Genomic DNA, 25201 nt, shown 5'->3' with positions numbered 1-25201 from the left:
ATGGTTTGTACTTCCTAGTTAGCTCTGCAGCTGGCACCACGTCACCTCTGATCACAACGATATCTGATTGCTCTTGTCACTCAGGTCAGCTGAAAATACATCTAACACCACGTACTATGCATGACACGGGCATATATGATAAAACATAATGACGTTATATACGGTAAGTTATACAGGTTACATTATCGGCACAATAATTACAAAACAACAAACAAGTTAAGAAGTAAACCTAACCGTGCCCCGACAAGAATCCTATGGTATTAAACATTTCTTAAAAATGCAGCTTTATATTGCTAAAATAAATCCCTTGCTAAGTCACAAACCAGAATAGAAAATATTTGCATTACATTACATAAACCGAAGCTACAAAGCAAACATACAAAAATAAACGTGGTAGTACAATAGTTATAACTTATACACAAAAAATTCATAATTAACATACCTCTACAGCTGAAGATGTGCAAGTCCTTAAAGTAGACCGCTCGCTGACAAGAGATTCCGTAATGTGGAGATTTAATCTTACCGTGAGGCATTTATACACAGACGAAGTCGTCATACATTGTCCGTGCTTTGGAAGCATTCAGTTTTTCCTATTGAAAGCACTTCACACTTGAACCGAACTCACTATTTCGAAATATTGTACAATATATATAAATTACCCTCAGGTATCGTTGTACACAAAAAGACAAAACCCAAGTACATGTATTTAATAAATAAAAAGATTTATACAATTCCATGACAGCTTCTAAAACAGCAGATTTTCTATAGGCATAACATTTTTATGTTCTTTAAGTGAATTGAAAATGAAGAAGTTATAATAGTATCTTCATAGTATAATAAACAGCAAGTTTTTAATATAAATTGGATTTTGATTCTGATATTATAATAATAATTAATGAGTCCGTGTATTAGTAGTTAATGAAAAAGGAAGAGTTCTTTATCTTTTAGTTAATTGCAAAGATTTCATAATAACATGTATAGCATTTCTTGTTTCCGCCACAAGGTTACTGTCTGGTGACCATTAATTCTATTCACTGTGATTTTTAAGCTTCACACTTAATAGGGTGTCAGTAGTTCTCTGGTCCAGATTTCCTCCAGAATTTCTTTGTATTTTGCAAAGAATGGATAACGTCCTCTATGTATCAGCATTAGAATCTTGTAATGACAGAACAACTATACTCACCCTGTGGAGAACTTCTAGTCTCAGTTTCCTGTTGCAGGGTGTGTAAGGTTGATGACTGCTCTTCAGTAGTCCTGCAAGTTATGCTCATTCAGTGGTGGATATTCCTGACTTGGATTTGAGATCTATTCCTGAGTCTCATCCTTAAGGACTTCATTCTCTTCATGGCTCAGATCCAAAAATGTGTTTTCAGGTTTCACCACTGTAAATTAAAAAAAAAAACTTTGATAAAGACTTTTAATAAACTGTGAAAAATACATGATGTACTTAATATGCTTTTATGAATAATATGTAACTACTTTAAAATTATCTTCTAATCTACAGTTAACTAATATATTTTATCAAGGATAGAGTTTCATTTATGTACATGAAATACAAATGATGCATACCTTTTGAAACACATAATACAAACTCTCCTGTACACACTGTTGCACTTGTAATATTTCTTAGCTGGTGGTTTCTTAGCATTGGAAGAAATTACATGTTTCAGCATTTTGCCATAAATTAAACAGAAAAATGCAAGATATGTTCTTAAATAATCCTTTTAAAACATCTTATAATACAATAATATTAAACAGTAAAAATATTTTTTTAAAATAACTTACTATATATAGTGTGTCTGCCAAAATAATTTATTATAGTTTGTCTTTCCATCTCATCTCCCTCATGGCACTGGTCGCCTGATTTTTATCAAAAGCTCAGAAGACATAATGACCCACTATTATTCCGATAGTATTAACAACAGCTGAAAAATATCCCACATTTGGCCTTAAGCTCCCTGTATTCCATCAATAAGGCAATCAATTAACAGCTTCTTGTCTACATGGTCAGCTGTTGTTGAACAATTGATTTGCCACACATCATCCTACTGGTGGTTGTACTGGTGGAACATTGCCAGTCCCCACTAGACTGGTTCTGGCTGGTTTCTCTAATATGTTGATAGAACACATAAAAATACCATGTTTGGGCATTTTTAGTTACTTTTTTTCTCCAATTCTTGTAATTTACAATTCTTGTAATTTTCAAAGTTGGAAGATTTCAACTATAAAATCAGATGTGCAATACAGACAGTCCTTAAAATGGTATTTTTGGCCTACCACTAGTACAGTCACATGTATGATACTCTTGTTTTTTAATCACAGTTGCCAGTTCTGCAGGCACTTTTAGACCAATACAGTTCATCAGCTTACATGGCATCAGGTCAGATTTGTGTTGATTTGAGCCAGTCTTTGGCTTCACATATGCATTCATATTCACAAATTTTGCTTTTTCTAGGGGTTACTGGTTCTTTCTGGGGTTTTCCCAGGTTCTTCCTCCACCAAATATACTGGCTGCTATGTATAGCCCTATCACATGCTGAAAAAATGGCATTAAACCCATGATAACCAACAAACCAGTGTTGAGCCAGAGTGTGTGTGATTTGGATTTTTAATGTAGCTTTTTTTATAAAAATTCAGTCATATCACTACGATGTCGGCAGTATGGCAGCTTATAGTGATAACTAGCACTGGGGCATGAAGCCACAGCCCTGTAGCATGATGTCCCACCCAGTCACATTATCCTGATGCCAGGCCAACCATTCCTAACACTAACCTCTTAATGCTGAGTGCCTAGCATGGCAGCTGTTAGTACCATTTTTATAAGTCTTTGGTATGACTTGGCCAGGGTTCGAACCCGCAACCTCCTGCATCCGAGGCGGATGCTCTAACTACTTGGCCACCAGAGCTGTCTTGACCACTCTAGTTAATATTTCAGTCAGTAATAGATTATTAAGAAGAAAACCTTTACCAGATATAATTGTTGAAACCACAAAGACTTGTGTAAAACATTCTTTTGATAGGGTGCCTTTGTGATTGTTGAATACTGTTCACAGATTGATAGATCTTCTGACAAATGGTTTGTATAACCTTGAATTTGAGGTGGTGCCTTGAAAAGTCATTAAATTTGTTGAAAAACCTCTTGGAATTATGCCAAATGCTCAATGCATTTTTCTGAAGGAATCCAGAACATTATAACCAAATATAACATACCACTCGTGAAAAAAATTATTTTTGTTATGTACTGTCCAAAAAATGAAGAATTAAAGAAAATGGGATAAAATGTTTCTCAAATGACACACAACACCAGTAATTAAGTAATGTAAGAAGAAGGTACAGAAAACAGAATACGCATTGAAAACCTTTGGAAGTCCTTGAAAAGTCCCTGGAAATAAACTCTTCAGGGTTGTGCAAACCATGTCTTATTTACATATGGAATGCTACATCAAACGTTGGTATAATGAAGATTATCACACTAGATTTAAAATTTTCCATACATTGTTCTTAATGCCTTTTTTAAGCCCTGTGGTTTCTTTCCCACAGCTTAAGGATTAATGGTACAGTTTAGCAAGTATGAGGAGTAGTATTTGTCGGTGGATTTTTGCAAGATCAAACCTAAGTACCAATCAGCTGATTTAAGTATCCTTGAGCAATGTACCTTGTCTTAACCGCTTGTCACGTGTGTTGCTTGTGGTGAAAATTGCTGGTAACAGCTAATGTCACTCGTTGTAAACTGAAAAATGACATTAAATAAAGATATTAGATTGAACAAATGTGTTAAAAGTCTAATAGTATTAACACTGGAAAATTTGAAAGACTCTTCCCATATCTTCTTTCAGGTTCCTAGGGTCTACTGGGATTTAACAAGTGAGCGAGTCCTGACAATGGAGTTCTGTGAAGGAGGAAAGGTTGATGACAGACAATACATGAAGGAACATGGCATTTCTGTTAATGAGGTTTATATGTGAATAGTATATATCAAGTATGATGGCTGTATAGAAGACTGCATTATCAATATTTTTCATGGGGTACCACTTTTCATAAATTTTTGTTGTTGCCCTAAACCACAAATTTAAAGAGTCACCAAAATTACTGTTTTTCATTCCTTGAGACCAACAAAGCTGTTTGATAAATCAACATTGTTTATGTAATTTAGTTTTTATATAGTAAACTTTTACACTTGTGTGTTCTATTTTCACCCTTAAAGAAAAGAAAAGAATTATAAAGCATGTTATATTGTTTCAATGCAAAAGGTATAGCCTTAATTTCCACAATCAGTGTGTTCAAAGATAAGGAAGGATACATATAACAAGAAAATCATAAGATATTCAAACATGATTATTACTGAAAATGAAGTAAAGGATAGGAAAATGATACTGTACTTGAAAATTAGATATGCTATTAAAACATGTAGTATTCACCAACTGCAGTAGAGTATTGAAGCTCATACTTGTAGGATTTTTTGTTGTTGAGAAAACACTGAACCAACATCATGTCACTCAAGTCAATTGGTACACATAAATGTTTGTCAGGTAAATAATACCGAAATTGTTGAATTAAATAAGCTCAGTCTTCTCAAAGTCACAGATAACTCTGTTCGATCTTTCACATTTTTGTGTGAGCCTGAATTATCCATTCAGCATTAGTCAGCTTCTTTGACAGTGTTTAAAGCTATGTTTAGTGGTAGAAGTTGCTTTTTACCTGAGTCAAGAAAAAGAGTGATCCCATTGTTTTTCAGTTTAGTTTGTATCATTGCACTTTGATGGGCTCTGAACACATCATGTTGGCACTCCTTGTTAAGTGTATTGAGAAAGGGGCAAATTTTTACATGTTTGGTTCATAAGTGGAATGATGACATTATCCAAATGGACAGGGATCTGATCTGTTTTTACCACTCTTTTGCCACTGTGATAAGGCTATTTTCATCAGAAAATAATTGATGATGGTGAACTTTATGAACAGTATTTTAAGGTAGATCATGCACACGAACTTAAATAATCATTAAGTAGCTTGGTGTTGTTAGCTGTGTTGGCTGTGTAGTGATTTATTTTGATAGGTGTTTGATTTGTGCTCATACAAGTGGTTGTTCTTTTGTAACAATTAAAGCAACTGTGATTGTTGGCCACTTTGTATTTTCTTGTAGTATTTGTTAAGGTTAAAGCATGAAATTAAAATACCAGCAAATATGCTAACTTTGACAAACATAACCATAAATGTAAGTTCCCATGAAAATGTCTTTTTCTTCTTCTTCAGAAGCACGAAAATAAATGATTCTGCAGTAGTTTGTGATTTATTTTTGCCGGCAAACTGTTTTGTTGAGCTTTCTGTGTTCTACTCTGATGGATGTGTCAAGTATTCATTTTTTTGCAGTTTGGTTTAATAATATTTGTTGTAATTAGAAACTGATGTTCATATGTGGAATGTGAAACTTTGCAGAAGGTAAGAGATTGTCATGTTTTTTAGTCCAAGAGTACTGTCTGTTAACATTTGTTCAGTGGACACTGATTTTTTTATGGATTGTTTTGTTGATAGCAACCACTAAGCCAGCCACATTTGCCAGAATTTCTAAACATATACATGGGTTACAGTAATAGAAGCAATTAGAAATGTAACCTTTCCCTCATATACTATATAGGCTTACTGAACATCTGACAGCTAATATAATGTGCGTGCCATACCTCTCTTAGCTTGTGATTGTTTCATTTCTGTACATGTTTGATCTTTTATTATGACAAAATTCAGTTGATAAGATATGTCATTGTTGAATATATAAAACAATTTCAGTAAAACATTTCTGGGATCTTTGTGATATTCTTTTCCTACTGCAACATACATGTACTTGATGATAAAAATTAAATCTGCAGCAAAAATGTTCTGTGGACATATGCATGGGTGGCTTTTGTAGAATCCACAATGAAAAAGAAGCTATGTAGTGGCTTCCAAACTTGAAACTTGTTTCTCTAAAATACAATGTTACTGTGTAGTTCAAAGATAAATAATGTAGCTTCATGAAATTTTATGTGTATTATCAGTAAGTCAGCCTCATAAGTAATGTGCATTATGACCAGTTAACATTTCCTTTTTCCCTAGTGATGTCACATTCAGTTTGAAAATCTTGCATATTTTAAGAAAAGAATTAACAGAAAATGCTACTAAACAGTATTCTTAGCAAAACTGTAAAAACATAGAATTTAATTGGGATGTGTGGTTCCTGTGTCACTGATAGCCACATGCATGTTCTGTATGTTCAACAATTTTGTAAACTAAACCATTTAAGTATTGCAGCCTTAACAAGTCAGATTAAAGACCCAGTGAGAGAGTTATACCTGAGAAAAATAGTAGCATCAGTGATACTCATTGTTGTGGGATAGGAAAATCCAACCTGAAGGTCAGAATTTATGGGTAGGGATATGGTAAAACCTCATTTCTGCCCATGTATTCTGATCCAGATATCCCAGTAACACACGAACACATACATTGGCTTATTTTTCTCTCATTTCTAATTAGAAGTACATGGTGGAGTTAAGATGGAAATCATAAGCATCAGTGCAGCTATTGAATATTTTTATGAAAGAATTTGTTGTAAACAAGAAATTTGACTTGTACATTCGAATAATTCTTGCCTTTTTGGTATTAAAAATGGTAGAAAGCATTGCAGAAGTTCATGATGTCATCAGCATAATTATGTCTTCTATAGTGTCTATGAGTACACTCATGTGGGATAGGCATACACATGGCTTATTTAAATGAGTGAAATTAGGAACCTTGTCTCCTACCCCATAAACATAGCTGCTAGTTGAAGTAGTGCAGAAATAAAATTTTCTTTCAAACTATGAAAGTTGATACCAACAAGAAAATGGAATCTAAATAAGAATTTAATTCATTTTTTTTTTAAATTTTTATTGTTATTTTGACAGGTCACCAGAAATCTTGGGAAACTGTACAGTGAGATGATATTTGTACAGGGATATGTCCATTGTGATCCACATCCTGGAAATGTCTTGGTTAACAAGACAAAACAAGGCACCCAGATTGTTCTGTTAGACCATGGCCTTTATCAGGTATAGATATATCACTGTACATTTACTGCCATCTTTTACACAGCATTTTCTTTGACCTTTAGGTCATTCTTTGATGTAAAATAAAAAAATGTATTAAAATTTGTAAAACACAAAAGAGTGCTTGAATTTTGGATACGAAGCAATCAGTAGAGAGGTATGTTGTGCTGAAATGTCTCAGTATGATACAAATGCTGTACTCCCTCACTATAAGGCCCTTTGTTTTAACACACTCCACTTACAAAGCTGATATGGTCATGGATCCCACTTCTTAGATCTATCATGTACTTCATTATAAGATAGTCACACTGTGAAGCAATATATCTGTGGTTCCCATGGGCAGCATTATATTGATGGAGTACTGTATCAAGTGGTCAATTTAAGAACTACATTAGGTCCAGTCTGGTTATACAATTTTTATAAAACCACTTCAGTCAGGTGTTTGACATGCATCTGCATACTCTTGCAAGCTATTGTAAATCACAATAGTTTAATATCATGAAATTTTTCATTTTTAATTTTAGCATGTTAATGAGATAAAAATTTTATCAAATTAATGATTAACAAATTGTAAGACTTCTTACATCAGTTGATAAAAAGCAATATGTACATGCATACTATGCTATGTTATACCACTGCAAAATGAGAGGTGGCCATTTTATTCCAGCATGAGTGATTTATCAGTTTGGGATGTTGAAGTAAATTTATATACGAAACATCAATTAGTTGTTGGCTACCTATATATATATATATATATATATATATATATATATATATATATATATATATATATATATATATATATATATATACACACACACACAAGATTTATACAGGATGACCATTTCCACTCATGGGTGATTTCACTATGCTTCACATATCTGCCAGTTTAAGTAAAAAAACAAAAGACTATAAACTTGGAGTATAATATTATCTATGGAATCCTGAAAACTATTCACTTACTGGTATAACAGATGGTGCATGTTTCATAAGATGATGTCTTGTGGGTCATAAAATTGAAAATGATGTCTTGTGGATAGTCAGTATGGCCACTGTCATGGCAATCGTAAAAATATTGTTACGGCTATCCTCCTACATGAATGGTTTTACAGATATGTGGTTTTCAGCAATATATTTATGATGTTGGTATTAAATGAATAGTGTGACCTCTGGATATCCAATATGGCCATAATGGGAACCAACTTTAAAATCTTTTTATTGCTACTCCTTTAAAGCAGATGATCATATTGCCATTGGGTTTTTGCTGAAAGAGTTGTTGTCTACTTGGTCCTAAATGATAATGGTGCCAGTTTGCCAATTGTGTAAATGAATTCACAGAAACTCTTTTCACTGAAACATTATTATAGCACTACATAACTCTTCGGAATTAAATGGTGCTCATCTGACCTCCCATGTGGCACCAAATCTTGTTCTCATTTCTCATTTCTTGTTGCATAAATGGTGGCATTGACACGATTCAACTAAAACACTTTGGTTCTGAATTAAGCTGGTGCAGATTTGACCATCAGCATATCCATACTTTTGTGAAGGAGTTTTGAAAACCAGACCTAATTAACAATGGGCTCACATCATAGGTCATTGGCTGCATTTGACTCGGTATCTATACTAGCTTGTGATCATCGTAACACAAACAAGTATGAATGCATTCTTATTAAGCCCAGATTGTGTACATGTCTGATGAATACCTTGATTGATGTCACTTAAATTACTTTGTTATTAATTATACTGTTTACCAAACATAGAATATGGGTTTATCTTGACATTGTCTGAAACGAATTCATTGAGATTGTATCCATGACGTTAGAGGTTCAGGGTCATAGGCCATGGGTAAAAAAAGTGTTCTGCACTTAGATATCTTGTGAACAATTTAACTTAGACATGTAAGAAAATATTTTTTTTTTTACTGAATTGGTATGTTAAGATAGTTTCAATACTCAACACTGAAAAAGAATAAAAGGACAGAAGAAATGGTTTTATCTTAGAGCATCAGTCTGTTTGAGGGATTATTGTTAGTTCTGTTGGTTACAGGCCAGAAAAGCTTTTGTCATGGCTTTTTTTGTTTGGTTTCTATTTGTCAAGTTGATTATCAATACTCCTAAATTACTAGGAGAATTACCTCAAGAGTTTACAAACACATTCATCCCAGGATCTTGTTGGTCTAAATGAAAATGATGCTCATCAGACATTCAAAATATGGCCCATGTTATGTTATTGCATTAAAACATAAGATGAGATGCCATGTTCTAACTATCAATAACTTTAATACATACAAATGACTACTGTTAGGTCTTAACAAAGAGGGTCCTGATTGTTCAGTTACACATGCATAATATTACATCTCTCTTCTTACAAAGAAAAGGTTTTAATAAACTGTCTAAATTAATCATGAGCTGTTATAACTAATATATCAAATTCATGCACGCTTTGATAGCAATGATTACAATCATCAACAAATATATCTGTGACAGACCGAGAATGCAATGTACATTTTTTAAAGATCCTGTTGCTTGTTTTATTGATATGTACACTGCTGGTCCTTATCTTGAATCACCGTCTGTTTATCAACAGAACCATACATTCTGCTACACTAATGACTGTTCTATTAGGTGAGTCTCTCTTATCTGTGAGAACAGGATTTCACAACTGTTTCTTATCCAGGATATGTACAGGTTTTAGGAACTGATATTACACTGACTCTATTATCTTTGGTTTTACCTGCCTACCAGAACGTGTAGTATGTGCTTTGCTGACAATCTTGTGGGATTGTTGCATCAATGTTTAGGCGTATTTTGGCTGAAACATTGAGATTCCATTGATTGTGAAATTTATTTACTGGCATTTGCATGTTTTCAATCTGAGAGAAGGGCATATTTATATTACATTGCAGGGTGTGTGTTTCATTAGCTTTCATGAGCTGACATCTGTTGCGATGATAATTGGTACTATCTTTGGTGCGAACTGAGTATGACCTTTCGTTGTGTTTTCTTATTATAACAGCAGGTTCCCAATTTTGACCTTTGAATTGAACTCTGGCTTAATCCCCTTCCTTAAATGGTTTTAGTGGTTTTGCATTTTTATCATAATAATTCTTTGTTTTCTTCTTGCGAAGTGTAATTTTCTTTTTGACCTCAGCAGTGATGGGTATTTTGGGAATTAATTTTTTGCAGGTTGTTGGGAGAATTGATCTGAGTTGTTTCCCCATCAATAATTGTGCTGGTGAGAACTCGATATCAAGAGCAGTGGCTCAATACTCTAATATGCCTATTAGCTGTTCTCTGCCATTGGCTTTTGCTTTTGAGAGAATTCTCTTTACAGATTGAACTGTTTTCTCTGCTAGGCCGTTCGACTTAGGGTATGTGGGACTCAATGTAACATGTTTAAAGTCCCATTCTTTCATGAAGCTTGCAAACTCTTGGGAAGAATAGCATGTTTGATTGTTGCTGACAATGATTTCTGGTATTCTGAAGCGTGCAAATATGCTTTTCACGTGATTGAACAGTGCAACTTTTTGAGCTTGCAAGTGCCTTAACTTCAAATTAGCAACCGAAATAATCTACTACAACAATGTACTCTTTATTGACCCATGTAAATAGGTCTGTGACAGCTTTTTTGACATGGGTATTCAGGGACGTCATGGGGGATGAGACGTTTCTTTTGGTTACAACTTCAGTGTTCCAAGCAGATAGAACATTTTGACACTAAATTGGAAATGTCAGCTGAGATTCTTGGCCAAAACAAGACATCTCTGGCTCTTTTCAGACACTTCTCAATACCTAAATGTCCTGAATTGTACAGTTTCTAGCATTTTCTGCCTGAGGACTTGTGGTATGACTATTTCTTGACCTTTCAAGATTAATCCGTCTACAACTGAAAGCGGGGGCCTCGAATTTCTGAATGGTCTAAAGCGCTCTCCGTTACGGATCACTGCCATCTCATCTTTGTCTGCGTGGGTTCGAGTCTAGGATTTGGCTATTGTGGGTATGTGAGAAAGCTTGCCAGTAGCTTCTTGTGGGTCGATGGTTCTTCCCGGGTTTTCCTGGGTTCTTCCTCCACCATTAATACTGGACGCCATGCATAGCCTGTCGTGTGCTGAAAAATGGCATTAAACCCAACAACAACTGAAAGTGTATCTCTATAATTCCAGTAGTCAATTATCTCTGATTTACAGCTTCTTTTCAGGCCAACCTTCAGTTATGACCTGTTTCAGTATGACCAGCTAGCGGTCTCTTTCAGTGAGAGATTGAATTTCTTCCTTCTTACGATCAGATACAGGTAATGCTGATAGCACCATATGAACATGCATATCTATACCTTCAGATAAGGTGGGGTGTGTATCAGATAAGAACTTAAGCGAGTGTGTCTGCTACGGGTGTGTTCTTACCATTGTAATGTTTTACCTTTCAGTCATAATACTGCAGTTGCCAAAGCATGCGTTGTAGTCACAGTGGGGCTGCATAGAGGGCTTTTTCATTATAGAGACAAGTTGAAGGTGGTCAGTTTGAACATGTACCTTTCTTGCGTATACATATTGATGGAGCCATTTGCATCCAAACAGTATAGCGAACATTTCTTTCTCTATCTGAGCATGATTACTTTCAGTTGTAGCCAAGGATTTTGATGAATAAGCCACAGGCTTATCATCTTGCATTAGGGAGGCATCAAGCCCATATTTTGATGTGTCAACTTTAAAACTCAGTGATTTCTTAGTGTCAAAATAGGAAAGAACAGATCCTGGGCTTATAGTAATTATGTCTTTGACCTTTTGAAATGCATCTGTTTGCGGAGAGTCCCATGAAAACTCTACGTCTTTTGCTAACAGATGTCTTAACGAACTGGTGACCTCTGCCAAATTTGGGGCAAATTTGGACAAGTAGTTATGAGTGGGTTCCATTACTCTGATGGTTGTTACTTTGGCAGGGTCGGGTTTGAGACCTTCTGCTGACAGAATGTGCCTGAAGTACTGTACTTCTGTGACACCTATGTCTAGTTTTTCCTCATTTAACTGGATTCCTTTTTCAAAGGAATGTTTGAGAAAATGTCTCAAATTTGTATCATGTTCATCGCGTGTGTTCTAAAACTAGTACATCATTGCAAATCGAAACAATACCACTTAAACCTTCACAACTCTCATCAGTTTGCCTTTGGAATTCATCCTGAGATGATTTCAAACCAAATGGGAGATGCAAGAAACGGTAACAGCCATAAGGGGTGTTGAAAGTTGTGAGGTATGAAGAGTCAGATGACAGTTTTTTGTCCTATATCCTGACCATGCATCCAATTTGGTGAAGTATTTTGCACCTGATAATTGGGGTCGGATATTGTCTAACGTGCACGTAGGGTAATGGGGATGCAAAATTGCTCTATTAAGATCTTGTGGGTCGAGACAAACCTTTAGTTTACCCAATTTCTTTTCTACGACAACCATAGAATATATGAATTGGTTCATCCGTGTTTTATTTGGATCAGGGTTTCATCTTAGAATTAGTGAAATTAGTCAGGGAACCAGACTAACTTTCCAGCAGCACCCCAGACACTTTAAACTGCACCTATTTGTTCATGTGAATGAAGCGTCTGCATGATCAAACTGTTGATTATAGAATTTTTAAAAATGGCATCCAGAAAGTCATGAATATCTTAGACAAAACGGAAAATAAGCTTCTAGAAAAGTATTAATAGTCAAATCAGAAGAATAAAAAGGAGTATTCAGATTCTTGTGAATAAAAGCTTGAAAGGACACAATTAACGTTTATTGTATATCACATGCCAGTTTGTGTATAAAATAACGTGTAAAATGTTTATTCAAGGATCACGCTTAGTTTCGTCAACGTCGTAAATTGTGATTTATATTCCTTACTGGCAAAAAAATATACCATCTGGCGATTTTGTTTAAACTTGTATAAACAACCTTGGGTTTGGAGTGAATAAATTAAATGGCATCATGAAAGGAAGCCACAGACTTGATATAAAATGCACTGGAATGTATCTATTGTTAGATAAACAAATTCTTTTTTCATACTGACAAAACACCTTTATAGTGCATTGTAATATCATAATCTTTGTATTCTGACAGCTGTCCTGCTGTGAAATCTCGGCATTTTTTTGGTAACATTTCTGGTAGTGTCGATCAAGCAGACGAGGCACTATCATAATGGTTCTTTCGAACGAAATAGTGTCAGATTATCGGCCACTCACTAGTAATTAATATATTTATTTTGACTGACTTCCGTATCTGATTGGTAAGTAAAATTCCCCATCTGTTCACTCATAGAATTAAATCCTTCAGAACACTCATATTTTCTGTATTAACCCCTGTCAGAACAGAACAGAACACCTGTGTACTCATTGTCTGTTGGTCATTTTATAAACAATTTCTGATGCATGCATGGAAGGCAGCATCACTTCACCACCAAAAATGTTACACGAAAAAAACAAAAAAAACGGAGATCTACTTGTTGGTCTGCTTATGCTACCAGGACTAGTTACAGTCAATCAACTTATGAAACCAGGAAAAGTAACTGCTACAGTTGACCAAACGACAGCTAATTCTTTTTGTATTTTAAATTTACCCAGAAGAAGAAAAAATGTTTTTTTTTCGAAATTTCTAAGATAAATGATTACATGTGAAGCACCAATCATTCTGTATAAATACTAAGCAAATGGAAAAAAATCAGTCTCAATCAATTTACAACAATTATTTGATGTTGCTGCCGCAAAACGAAACACATCTGTTTGGTCCTCCAGAGCTGTCCATTAGCGGTAACTTCAATGACACAAGCACCCATTATCAAAGAAAGACGACTAAAGTCTTCAATAAAAAAAACAAATAACCTTTCATCAAAGGAAGTAAGCACCAAACTTAAATAAAAGCTATGTAATCTGATAGATTGTTGTATTTTCCAATGTGTCTGGAACATGTTTATTGTGCCATGAAAGTTTCATTTTTGCTGGCAAAAAATTTATGCATAGTCAATACCAATGGCAGCATAAAACACAAATTTAATTTCCAGTCTTTTAAAACCATAGATATATTGCCGTCAAGCTAATTGAAGATGGGGTATCTTGCAAGGATGTTTGTTAAACTTTTTAATTTGTTCCAGTTTTCATTTCCCTATCAAGAGCCTCATCCCCTGGGTAGCCTCGTCCAAGATGATACTGTCTCAGGCTTGCCAAAATCTTGGCCAATTTAAGTACATGTACATGTAAACAGCCATGTGCTACTTGCAACAATTGTAGTGAATTATTAAATAACAATAAGATATAGATCAAAACAAGGACTACCATTTTTTTTATCATTATGTATTATTTGTGTTTTCTAATGGGATGTGAGTCATACCTGAAGTGTATAACATGTAATCTATACTCAAATTCATGGATTTATTATATACAAGTACTGTACTCAACGAATTATGTATTGTACTACACAAATGTAAGTTGTCAATGTATACATGTTTTTCAGACTAGTTTGTTTTCGTTTAATCAGAACCAAATATTTATATGCTGCATTTATCACACACACACACACACACTCACACACATGGACATATTTTAGGTAAATGCACCATTTTCTTTTATAACAGAGTTCGGTCAATAACATGGTCGGGTTCTGTGGACCCCAACTACAGTGTTATAGTATATGGGGTCATACTGTATATATTATTAAAATCCTTTTTAAGTAACTAATCAATGTTTGGTCAACATTTTTTAAAAAACAAGGGAAATGAAAACTTTCTCTTTTCATTCATTTTGGAAATTTACCATATCCAAGCATCAGTTGATAAACTGTTCATTATTAAAACATGGACTCTTTCAAATATGTTTCAGTTTATTTATGAATGCAATACCATCATAAAACATATCATATCAAAGATAATTATTGTGATACAGCATGACTGGCAATATCCAGTTTTAGTTATTACAATTATCATACATAGCTTCATGTAATTTAGTAGAAGACATATAAAGCAAAGTTTTAGGGCCATATTATAATGCTGTTGGTGGGAAATATAGCATCCCAATTGTAATGCTGTTGGTGGGAAATATAGCAGCAATAATGGACTTGAATCAAGCCTATTTATTTCGATCCCTGCACATACCCACATCCTTTGAGGGGCAGTGTTATAGTGATGGGCTTGATAGTAATGAATCATGTACATAAATTAATGGCTACACTGATTACCTCTTGGCTTCTTTTCTGAGATGGTAAACATAGTTTTCTGACTTGTTTATTATTTACAGACCTTGACAGATGATTTTCGTGTGAACTACTCAAAATTGTGGATGTCACTAATCAAAGCAGATATGGAAGGGATAAAGACATACGCTATGAAGTTGAATGCTGGAAACTTGTATCCACTTTTTGCTTGCATGCTTACAGCAAGATCATGGAAATCTATCTCCACTGGCATTGACCGAATTGAATACACAGCCTCTGAGGTAAAACTTAGAAAAATATATTTTTTATTAATGTAATAAAATTTAGATAATGCTTATGACATTTAATTTCTTGTTTATGAGACTCCATATGCTACCACTGATGAAAGTTTTCCAGTATGTGAAATATTTCTTTTGCAGCTATGTCAGTAACAGGGTTCAATCAATTTACATACAAGTTTGCAATAGGTTATTAGCCTTGTATGGTAGATCAGTCTTTTTTCTTGCAGACAACTTGCAAGTTTTTGGCTTTGGCTAATATGTTATTGTTCTTTAAAAATGTTAGTGATACATTCGAAAACAGCATGCAGGTTCTAATAAAATGTACATATTTCTGACTTTTTTCACTCTGTATATACATTTTCATTTTGACTCAGATTTCGTGTTCCAGAACAGAGCATATGCCAGCTGTATTCTTTAGTGCAAATGACATAAAGTTGTACATCATTGCCATGTGATATCAATAAAGACATGATTTAAAATAGCTGTATGGAGGATTTAATTAATGCAACCATAATAATGTGTTTGAGGCAGTTTCCTTGTGTAATTCTAGCTTTGCAGCTTAAGTTCATTTGTCTTTGTTCATAACAGATTTGTCATTTGATACCAAGAGGTAGGTGACGCCAGCTTTTATTATGTATGAGTCTGTGAATACTGTAACTCAGCTTTGATTTATATTAAAAGTTTGTCATCAGTTTATTAACTTAACTGAATTCTCACTGATGATTTTTAAATATTGCCTAAAGTTTATGTAACGTCACACTTTTAGTAAGAGGAGTGGTTAATTGGATTTGGCTGGTGTTAACTAGAGGAAGACCTCCCTTGATATTATAGCCTGGGGGGAGTGGATGATAGAATTTCAACAGAGAACTGAGCAAGAATATTGGAAAGAAATGATGCAATATGAGCCACCTTAATCAAGAAAAATAACAAATTTAATCAAAAATTAATAGCGGCAATTCCTATTCAATTTAGATTATGTCAACAGAATTTAGTAGCAGTATCTAATTTGGATTTATTTCATCATAATAACAAGTGGTGAAAAGAATGCAGTGTCCACGACTGATTGCATCACCTTCCTCCCTTGACCATGTATCAACGTCTTCCTGTTTCCTCGAGCCTTCCTATTTTCTGCGCTTCTGTCCCTTCATCCCTTGACTTCCTAGTCCTTTATTCTGAACTCGTCACTCCTTTTTGTGGACTTCCATCTTCTGACTGTCCTGTCACTCCCCAGAAAGCTGTTCTTTAATGCTGTTCCATTTCAGAAATTGTGTGTCCTAGCACTAAACCCTGTCTTTTCTTACAAGACAGCCACCTGGTCCACTTTCCTTGTTTAACGAGGAAAATTTCTTTTTAGGCATGCACGGGGTCAGCTTCTCTGGATTTTTAGACTAAAGAATTTTGACTAAGGTTGTCACTTTCAATTCACATTATTTCAAAAGTGTATGCCTTAATTTACTCTGGCGAATCATAAGCAGTGGTTCCTAAATTTTTCCCAAGATAACCATTTCTTCCATCAGATTTCAGATTGCAAGGAATCTGTTAAGTATGGGGCATATCAATTTCCCTTTAAAAATGATGATTTGACATGGGTTCCTATCAGGCGGTGATGGTTGGTATCGCAAATGTTTATTTTCTCAGGACAGCGTAGAAATGCCCTGGTCAACCTCAATGAGTCATAAATTCTAGCCTTTCAAGTTTTAACACTGACATGTGGGGAGAAAAGAAGAAAGGTCAAAGTGACTCTTTGCAAAGACTTTTCTGGCTTAAATGTGATAAAATTTTAAAGCTCAATGCATTCAGTTTTAATGGTTCAATACAATTCAAAATTCGACACTTTACAGTTTATAAAAATGTTAAAACCTGTTCACTTCACCACAGTTGTTATATAACATAAAATGTCAACCTTGAAACTACACAACAGAAACCATAAGACAGCTGTTTTCACAACATTTGCAATCAACGGCACTGGAAGAAATTTGTTCAGAAACCATCCTGCTGACACAGATTTCTTGGCCAACTGCTCATACGTTTGGTTATTATGCAGATTTTATCCAAATTAGTTGTCTCAGGCTCAGTTGGGTCTCTTGTTAATAAACATGACTGCCCTAGTTACTTATATTGCTGTCTTAATTTATGACTGATCATTCTAATTTCTTCAGAATCAAAAATTTTAGAAGAAAATAAAATTCTTGAAATTGTTCAGTTCTTGTGAATTTTTTTTCATCCCTGACAGGGTGTAATTAAGCAGAGTATGCGTATTAAAATATAGCATGTTTATTCTGTACAATTTAAATGCTGTATGTGCACAGGTTTCTGAGACCATCCTCAAAAAAATTAGAAGAACTCAACCCCAGTGTTGCCAATAATGTGTTTTGTTTGGAGCAAAGGCTTTTATGAAAAATGACTATGCACAGAGTGAAGATTCATGTGGGTGGCCCATGGTTGGTCTGCTCTTGTTGAGCATCATGGGAAACAAGGACAGCTCTGATGTCTCCGTGGCACAGTATCCTTATATATCAATAAAAGTTTTTCCATGAATGGTGTACTGGCACAGAAGGCACAAAGGTGAAAAAGTTTCAGTGTCAGTGCTACATGCATATATTTTGCACCCAGGAGCTGCTTCATGGTCATAAATCTACTGCAGTGGAATGAGTGAGAAATCACAGTGCAAAATCATACCAAGAGCCTGGCAAGAATTTTTTAAATTTACTGTGGTACAGAGGAAGATGAAACCTCCTTACGTTATTGAAGCAGATTTTTAATGTGTGAACATTCCCATGAGTAACCAAAGGTCATCAGAGTAAGCTTCACCTTCTGCGGTTCAATAACAAATTATGCAAGTTGCTGTCCCATGCTGGTTTTGCTACACTTTTGTCAGATATAATGGAGCAACTCATTTGCCAATGTCATAGTGCTATCAAGGACTTGCTTGAGGTGTTTATTAAATGGCTCAAACTTCCAGTGAAATGGATCCAAAAACAACTTTTCTTGCTCACATACATCATAACCTGTGATAACATTTATGAGTGTTCTGCAGCCACTCATCGTTAGATTTTGTTTATTTGTTTTTGTGCTTTATGACACAGCAGTACATATAGGTTATTTACTGCTGAGGTAATTTGAGTAAAGTGCCTTGCCCAAGGATACACCACAGTATCTGACAGACTGGATAGTGCGATCACTGATGCATACATAAGAACTGCACACAAGTGCAACCTACAGTTGCAAATTTACCCTGACAAGATAATAATTCAAGTTGTGCCTCATCACCTGTGCAGATAAAATGGAATCACAACAGCTTAGAATGCACCAATAATTTTACCCCAATTATTGCATTACAGTGGGGTTCCACTGTATATAAATGTTTGCAAATATGTGTCAAGAGATATGTTGCAGTGCAGTGTCAATGGACCCAGGAAGACCTCACATTGGGCTTCAAACAAACATTTGTATTGCTGATCAAAACAACAAAATAGATTTCAGCCAAGACAATAGAACTATCAGCTCTTGGTCACCAATAATATTATGGACCCAGGGGTATTTCGCTCATTCAACTAATTGAAGACATTGATGAAGTATGAAACAACGATAATGTATTCTGAGACACCTCCTATTATTCATGCCTTTATGCACAAGTATACAGAAGCACACGTGTGTAAAATATCAGTGAGAAAAGTTTTCAATAATCTCAAAAGGGTTTTGGACCAAAGAACCAAAACTCGTCAGGTAATCTCAAATTCCCAAACTACTAGCCTAAATTCAGGTTTCTTTTGAAAAACTTATATTATCTGATTTGCACATATATTTTCAATAAAAAATAAGACCCTTTAAAGATGAGCAAGTATATTAAATATTAATGTTTTGGAAAACACAGTGTTTCATAAGTTGGTGTGCATGTATTAGGAACAAATTAGTATTTGGATTCTAATGGAATCTAGCAGAAAAATAATATAAATTGTACTTTGTGCAAATTTTTGTATGGAATTAATATTTTGAAAACGGTTCAATCTGCAAGTGAGTACATATTCTCAAACTATTCACACTTCATTTGCCAGTTATACATTCATCACATGTATGTACCAATTAATGGTTCTCTGCCAAGAAAGTAAATATTAAATAAGTGATAACTGTTTCAGTTATGTATCATTTAATATGCATCAAGTTGGTAACCATGTCCCTTTAGTCCATATTTGTGCACCCCTTTATCCCCATCTTGTATAGCTAGCAGGATATCATTGAACTCGCTTTGATGGATATTGCATGTGATACTTAGCACAACATCATTATATGGACCCCGACCATAGTGTTGTGGCAGGAATTCACTATACCAGGTTGGGAGGGAGAGTAACTTTTCAAGTCATCAGCCTACTGTAAATTTATCAGTGCAGTAGTAGTTCGTTATGTATTGCTGCAAATCAATGTAGGGGTAGAGGGATAAAAATAATTTTAATTATGTAACACTTATCTGTTACTATTGCAATGATTCCCTCAGTTTCTGTACTGATTACCTTCAGTCTGAATCCAAGTTGAAGAGACAAATACCAGTAGTACTTACACTGGCAGTGACAAAGGAATCAGTCAGGGATGGTGAGGGTTTTTTTTCTCTTCAGTTATGGGCTTTGAGTTACTAACTGGAGGAGGGAATATTTAGCTTGGTCTTGGGACTTGGCTTCCAGGAAAGGAAATCAGTTCAATAGTAGCAGGTAAGTATTACATCAATTAACTTTACCCCACCAAAAGCTAAATTTTTCTAATAGGACATTTTTCTCCTTTTTTTCACAGGAACAAGTGATCAAGGACAATGCAGCACAGTATTTTATAGAAATTTCTGAAATACTTAACCGTGTACCAAGGCAGCTCCTGCTTATAATGAAAACTAATGATGTTCTAAGAGGAATAGAAGCATCACTACAAGCTCGCTCTAATGCATCATCCTTTATCAACATGTCACGCTGCTGTATTCGGGCTGTTGGCATGGATGACTTGAGAAAAGCTGATGGATACTTTACTGCTTTTAAAATTCACATCAACACAAATTGGCAGCTATGTAAACTTAGTTTCTATGAATTTTTTCTCTGGTTTCAGGATTCCCTCATTGGGCAATTATTGTTTAGACGAAAGCCTTCTGGTTTCCTCAGGTGATCTTAATGAGAATTTGAATTATTTATAAACAATACCACGTCTTTCATGTCCTGTGAATGGTAACAACTTTTGTGTTATGTGTGATATTCATTAGGTGGTTGACATTAATTTATTATTATGTTATTAATCAAAAAATGTGTTTTGACCCAGATCTAGGTCCTCAGTCTGTCATATTAGCCCAAGTCCTTGGTTATATATGACAAACTGAGCACCTATAGCTGGGCCAATATGAAAACACATGATTAAGGAAAATTTTGCTAATTAGCTTATCTTTTTAATCACCATGTGTATTAAAATGTAAACAGCTGTAAAGAATTATTTTAGAAATATTTCAAACATTTTATTTTATTGTATATTTTTAAAAATCAAAAGAAGACAAGTTTAAGTTTTTGAAGAAAGCAAAATATTCTCAGAAATCTGCAAAATCTTTTAATCATTTATTTGCTGCTTTTCATGTGAACCTTCACTAGAAGCAGACCTTTATTTTATTTTGAAGGAGCTATAGTCATATTGATAGCTCCACTGTAAATGGGCAAGGAACATTAATGTGTCTGCATTCTCAGAGTGACTCCTTGCATTATTTTGGGGAAAGACTGACAGATTGTTAGACTGACTGATAACTTCATGTTGTTGGTTGGAAGGTACTCAATCAGAGACTGCAAGAACAGCAACTCCATCTGAAAATATTACTCAGGAAATAGTACTGCTTTTGGCATCATTTGATGCATAATCCTTCTTTGGGAGACCTAAATTTGAAATTACATCAAAAGTAGAATCTATTTCTCAGTAAATGGCACAGAGTAATTGTTAATTGTTTGTATATTTATCTGTCCTGCTTAGTATGCAACTCTTCGGGTGCTAATATGGTTTGCAGTAATGTGTTTTGCAAAGTTTTACAATTAGACTGATTTCCTTTCCTACCAGCTAAGCATCTATTTTTGGCAATAATTTTTGTCATCATTTCTAGTTTTTCCTTTTCCAGTGGTTGATATGAATACCGAGTGTGGGATGTAGAATTTGGGAGAAGTGGAAGTAGAACCTTGCATCATTTGCATTGCTGTTATTAGGATGATATAATTTGTCTAATTTGCACTTATGAACTGAAGAGTTTGTACAGTCCTTAAGTTCTGACTTTTTTGGCATGATACATTAGTAGTTTTGGGTTCCACTTCTAGTCTTGGTATTTCATTCTACAACATATAATAATTTTTTTACAAGTACATAAGGAGAAATTAATTGTACATGATACATTATCTTATGGGAATAAAATATAACTATCAGGTTAATACTTTGTCATCACTTTCTGATTAATAGATAATTGATAGATGTTAACATTCTCAAGCATCATCAGTATTCAAATTTAAATACAACATGTAAATAGACTAAAGATCAATATATTACATCAAGAAATTGCATTAGTCTTCCAACAATGTTTTTAAGTATTCTCTTCCAAATAAACTTATCCTCAACTGAATATCACCCCATAAACATTTGTGTAGTTCTGTCTTTTTCTCAAAAATTAATGATGTTTTTGAATTCAGAAACAAATATGGAAGTTGTATAAATCTTGGTCTTAACATGCAAGATATGACTCATCCCCACCTCTAGACATTTGTCATCTCTTAGATGCTGCTTTATAATTGGGTGTGAATTGATCAACATTTTTTACATTCTTAACACACGTTTTATATATACTGGGTTATATATTGTGTTCAGATATTGAGCTTTTAACTAAGTTTTCTTTTTACTGAGGTAAAATACAATGAAATTATGGGCTTACCAAAGTAATGTTGGACTAAGGGGTAGCTAGATCACCAGCCAGGATTTCGCTAGTCTCATAGTATTCTATTCATAAAAAATCCTATGATCATTCTTGATGTTATATAGAGTGTTTTAGGTGATATATTTTTAGAACTCTTGTGTCTTGGTCTGTGACTTTAAAGAATCTTTCACACTAAATTTATCATCAGTTGTTTCCATCTGCTCTTTTACTCTGACCACCACACTCATTGACATTGTACACAGGTACATGCACATTCACCTTGTTTACATTGTCAGGTTCAGCAATTTCATTTGTTTCACTTTCAAATTTTGACAAAGCAGGAGTTCCACTAATGGATTCCATAGATTCATTTTGTTCTATTTCTCGTAGAAATTTATAACCTTTGATGTCATATGCCAAAAGCTCTAATGTGTCCTATCTGTTTCATGTATGATTTTGACATTCTTTCCATGTTGATAATTATTGATGCAAAATGATGTGGCATTTTTTCTTGTTTTTGTATTACTCTCCTTTCATTGGGAGCACCCATAAAACACATAACTATAGTATCACAATTTGTATGCTGTGGATCTCCACACAGCTTTTTCACTGACTGTTAACTGCTCTGATTTGTGAATAGACATTCCTCCATCGTCTTGAAAGTTTGAGAAGTTACCAGATATGATTCATTTGTATTAGCCTAGTTTATACTGGTTTAGTTTACTTCTATTGGCCAAGTTTATTTGTATTAGCCTATTTTGTAAAGTGTATAATGTTGACCAAATTTTTTGCATTAGTACTTTATTATTCAAAGTAGATTAATAATGTTTTATGATATAGTTGGTACACTATATTCAGCATTTGCAGTTTATTATCTATCAGTACATGATAGGCTATGCATGGTGGCCACTATTAATGGTGGAGGAAAAACCACCGACCCACGAGAAGCTACTGGCAAGCTTTCTCACATACCCACATTGGCCGAATCATAGAGTTGAACCCACACAGACAGAGGTGAGATGGCAGTGATCCGTAATGCAGAGCGCTTTACACCACTCAGCCACTCAGGGCCCCCGCCAAAATGTTAGCATATCACTTTCTGTGAATCAGATTGGTCCAGATAAACTATCATTTCATAATCTCATTATTTGATTGGCTGCAGCTTTGGGAATTTTCCTCTTCAAAACTTCTCGAGCACATTTTATAATACTATTACTGTTAAGAAAATGTTGGCTGTTGTTTCAGTCAGAAGCTTAATAGACAATGATAAGCTATCACAAAAATGCACAGTAGTGGTAATGTATGTCATAATATGGCTAATCTATCCTCCGTACAATTCTCAGAATGCCAAACTAGAACTAGAACATGTGTAAACCCAGCTGGATTTTGCCTAGTAAACTAATAATGAGGGAGGACATTTAAAAAAATCCATCCTACATGCTGTCCATTACAAAGACATTGAGTCTATGCAGATAAACACCCAGAAAGCTACTGTTATGCAGACACTCCTTTTCATATTGCTGTTACCACACAGTATTGATTTTGTACCCCGCCACCAGGACAAGCATGATTTAAACATTGACCAATAGGAGTAAGTACATTCACTTCTATTATGAAGAGTGCCAAGTGATGCTGGTTACTGCATCCTGTAAGCATCTCTACATGCAAATGTCCAGCAAATGGAATGCTATTTCTTCTGCCATAGCCAATACTGTATCCATGATCAGTGCTTAAAAAATCTGATAGCCATACACCTGGACCCTCTCTAATTTTAGCTCAGGCCCATCCTGTATTCTAAGTGAGGTGCCCATTGGGTTTGTCAAAAAAGAAATTAAATTTGCCTGAGGAAACTTGGATTGCACTGATGAAATATATAAAGGTATTTTTAAGATGTTGACATACCTGCCATAACATGGCACAATCTAAATCAGATCGCCACTGTCCTACGTGAAATTGAGATCGGATTTTAATCAAATTGAAGCATGGCATGTCATGTGAAAAATAGGATTTTGTACTCCCAAACCCCATGACATGGTCATGTTTCGAGAAAACACAATTTTCAGTAATTTTCAAAAAAACAATAACAAAATAAAAAAACACCACTTAAGGTATATGCCCATATTACATATAGCATGTATAAATGGTAAACAGTCATGATTAGAGCTGATGTGAAATTATACCTTGGACAGTTTAATTAGTGGCAATTAAAGGAGCACAGGTTAGGTGTAAACTACCATTTACATATTACTTAACTGGCTGACGTTAACTAGTAAGAGCTGTTTGAAGGCTGCAGTGGGTGAGCCCACTGCTAATTTGCATAGGAAGGACTGGAACAACCCATAATTGGTAAATCAGAGATGCTAGATGCGTGTACAAGAACAAACGTTATTACATATTATTGCCTTGAATGAGAATATTTAAGTCATATGTATTGTATTTTTGACAAGTTTGTGAACAGCATCAACATTTCTTTGAAGTCAGATTTTACTGCATATATAGAATGCAAGGCATGATCATTCCAGTTGGAATAGTGTTCAAGTGTAATTCATTTTTGAGCCCATTTAAGGAGCAATTAGATAGGAGCAAAGCCCAACAAAATTAAATTTCAGAACTCTTGGTTGATGAGTTTTACTTTGTGAAGCATGCCAGTGAAAAAATTCAAAAAGATAGGAGAGGGGGCTATTGATTCTTTGCACATAAAGCAACAACACATCAACATCTGTCAACTCAGTACTGGCCAGAATTCACTCAGAGAATGCAGCAGAGAAGAGTGAACACCACAATCATC

The 25201-nt window shown here is 34.7% G+C and overlaps 1 protein-coding gene across 3 annotated transcripts in view; it reads left to right on the top strand.

Moving 5' to 3' along the window:
- LOC149805590 (aarF domain-containing protein kinase 1-like) overlaps positions 1–24475 on the top strand; it is a 53135-nt gene extending 28660 nt beyond the window's left edge. For all 3 annotated transcript variants that reach the window (XM_089950226.1, XM_089950228.1, XM_089950227.1), the window contains exons 8-11: positions 3837–3953; positions 6915–7058; positions 15312–15509; positions 20292–24475. In XM_089950226.1, the coding sequence (XP_089806352.1) occupies positions 3837–3953; positions 6915–7058; positions 15312–15509; positions 20292–20651 (819 nt within the window). In that variant the 3' untranslated portion in view covers positions 20652–24475. The remainder of the gene's footprint in view (positions 1–3836; positions 3954–6914; positions 7059–15311; positions 15510–20291) is intronic.
- The last annotated feature ends 726 nt before the right edge of the window (positions 24476–25201 follow it).

Source organism: Sinohyriopsis cumingii, chromosome 2, assembly GCF_028554795.1.
Source record: "Sinohyriopsis cumingii isolate HCF-2022 chromosome 2, ASM2855479v2, whole genome shotgun sequence".
NCBI lineage: Eukaryota > Metazoa > Mollusca > Bivalvia > Unionida > Unionidae > Sinohyriopsis > Sinohyriopsis cumingii.
The sequence above is the reverse complement of the archived record's forward strand: the minus strand, read 5'-3'. Positions and strand labels throughout refer to the sequence as shown.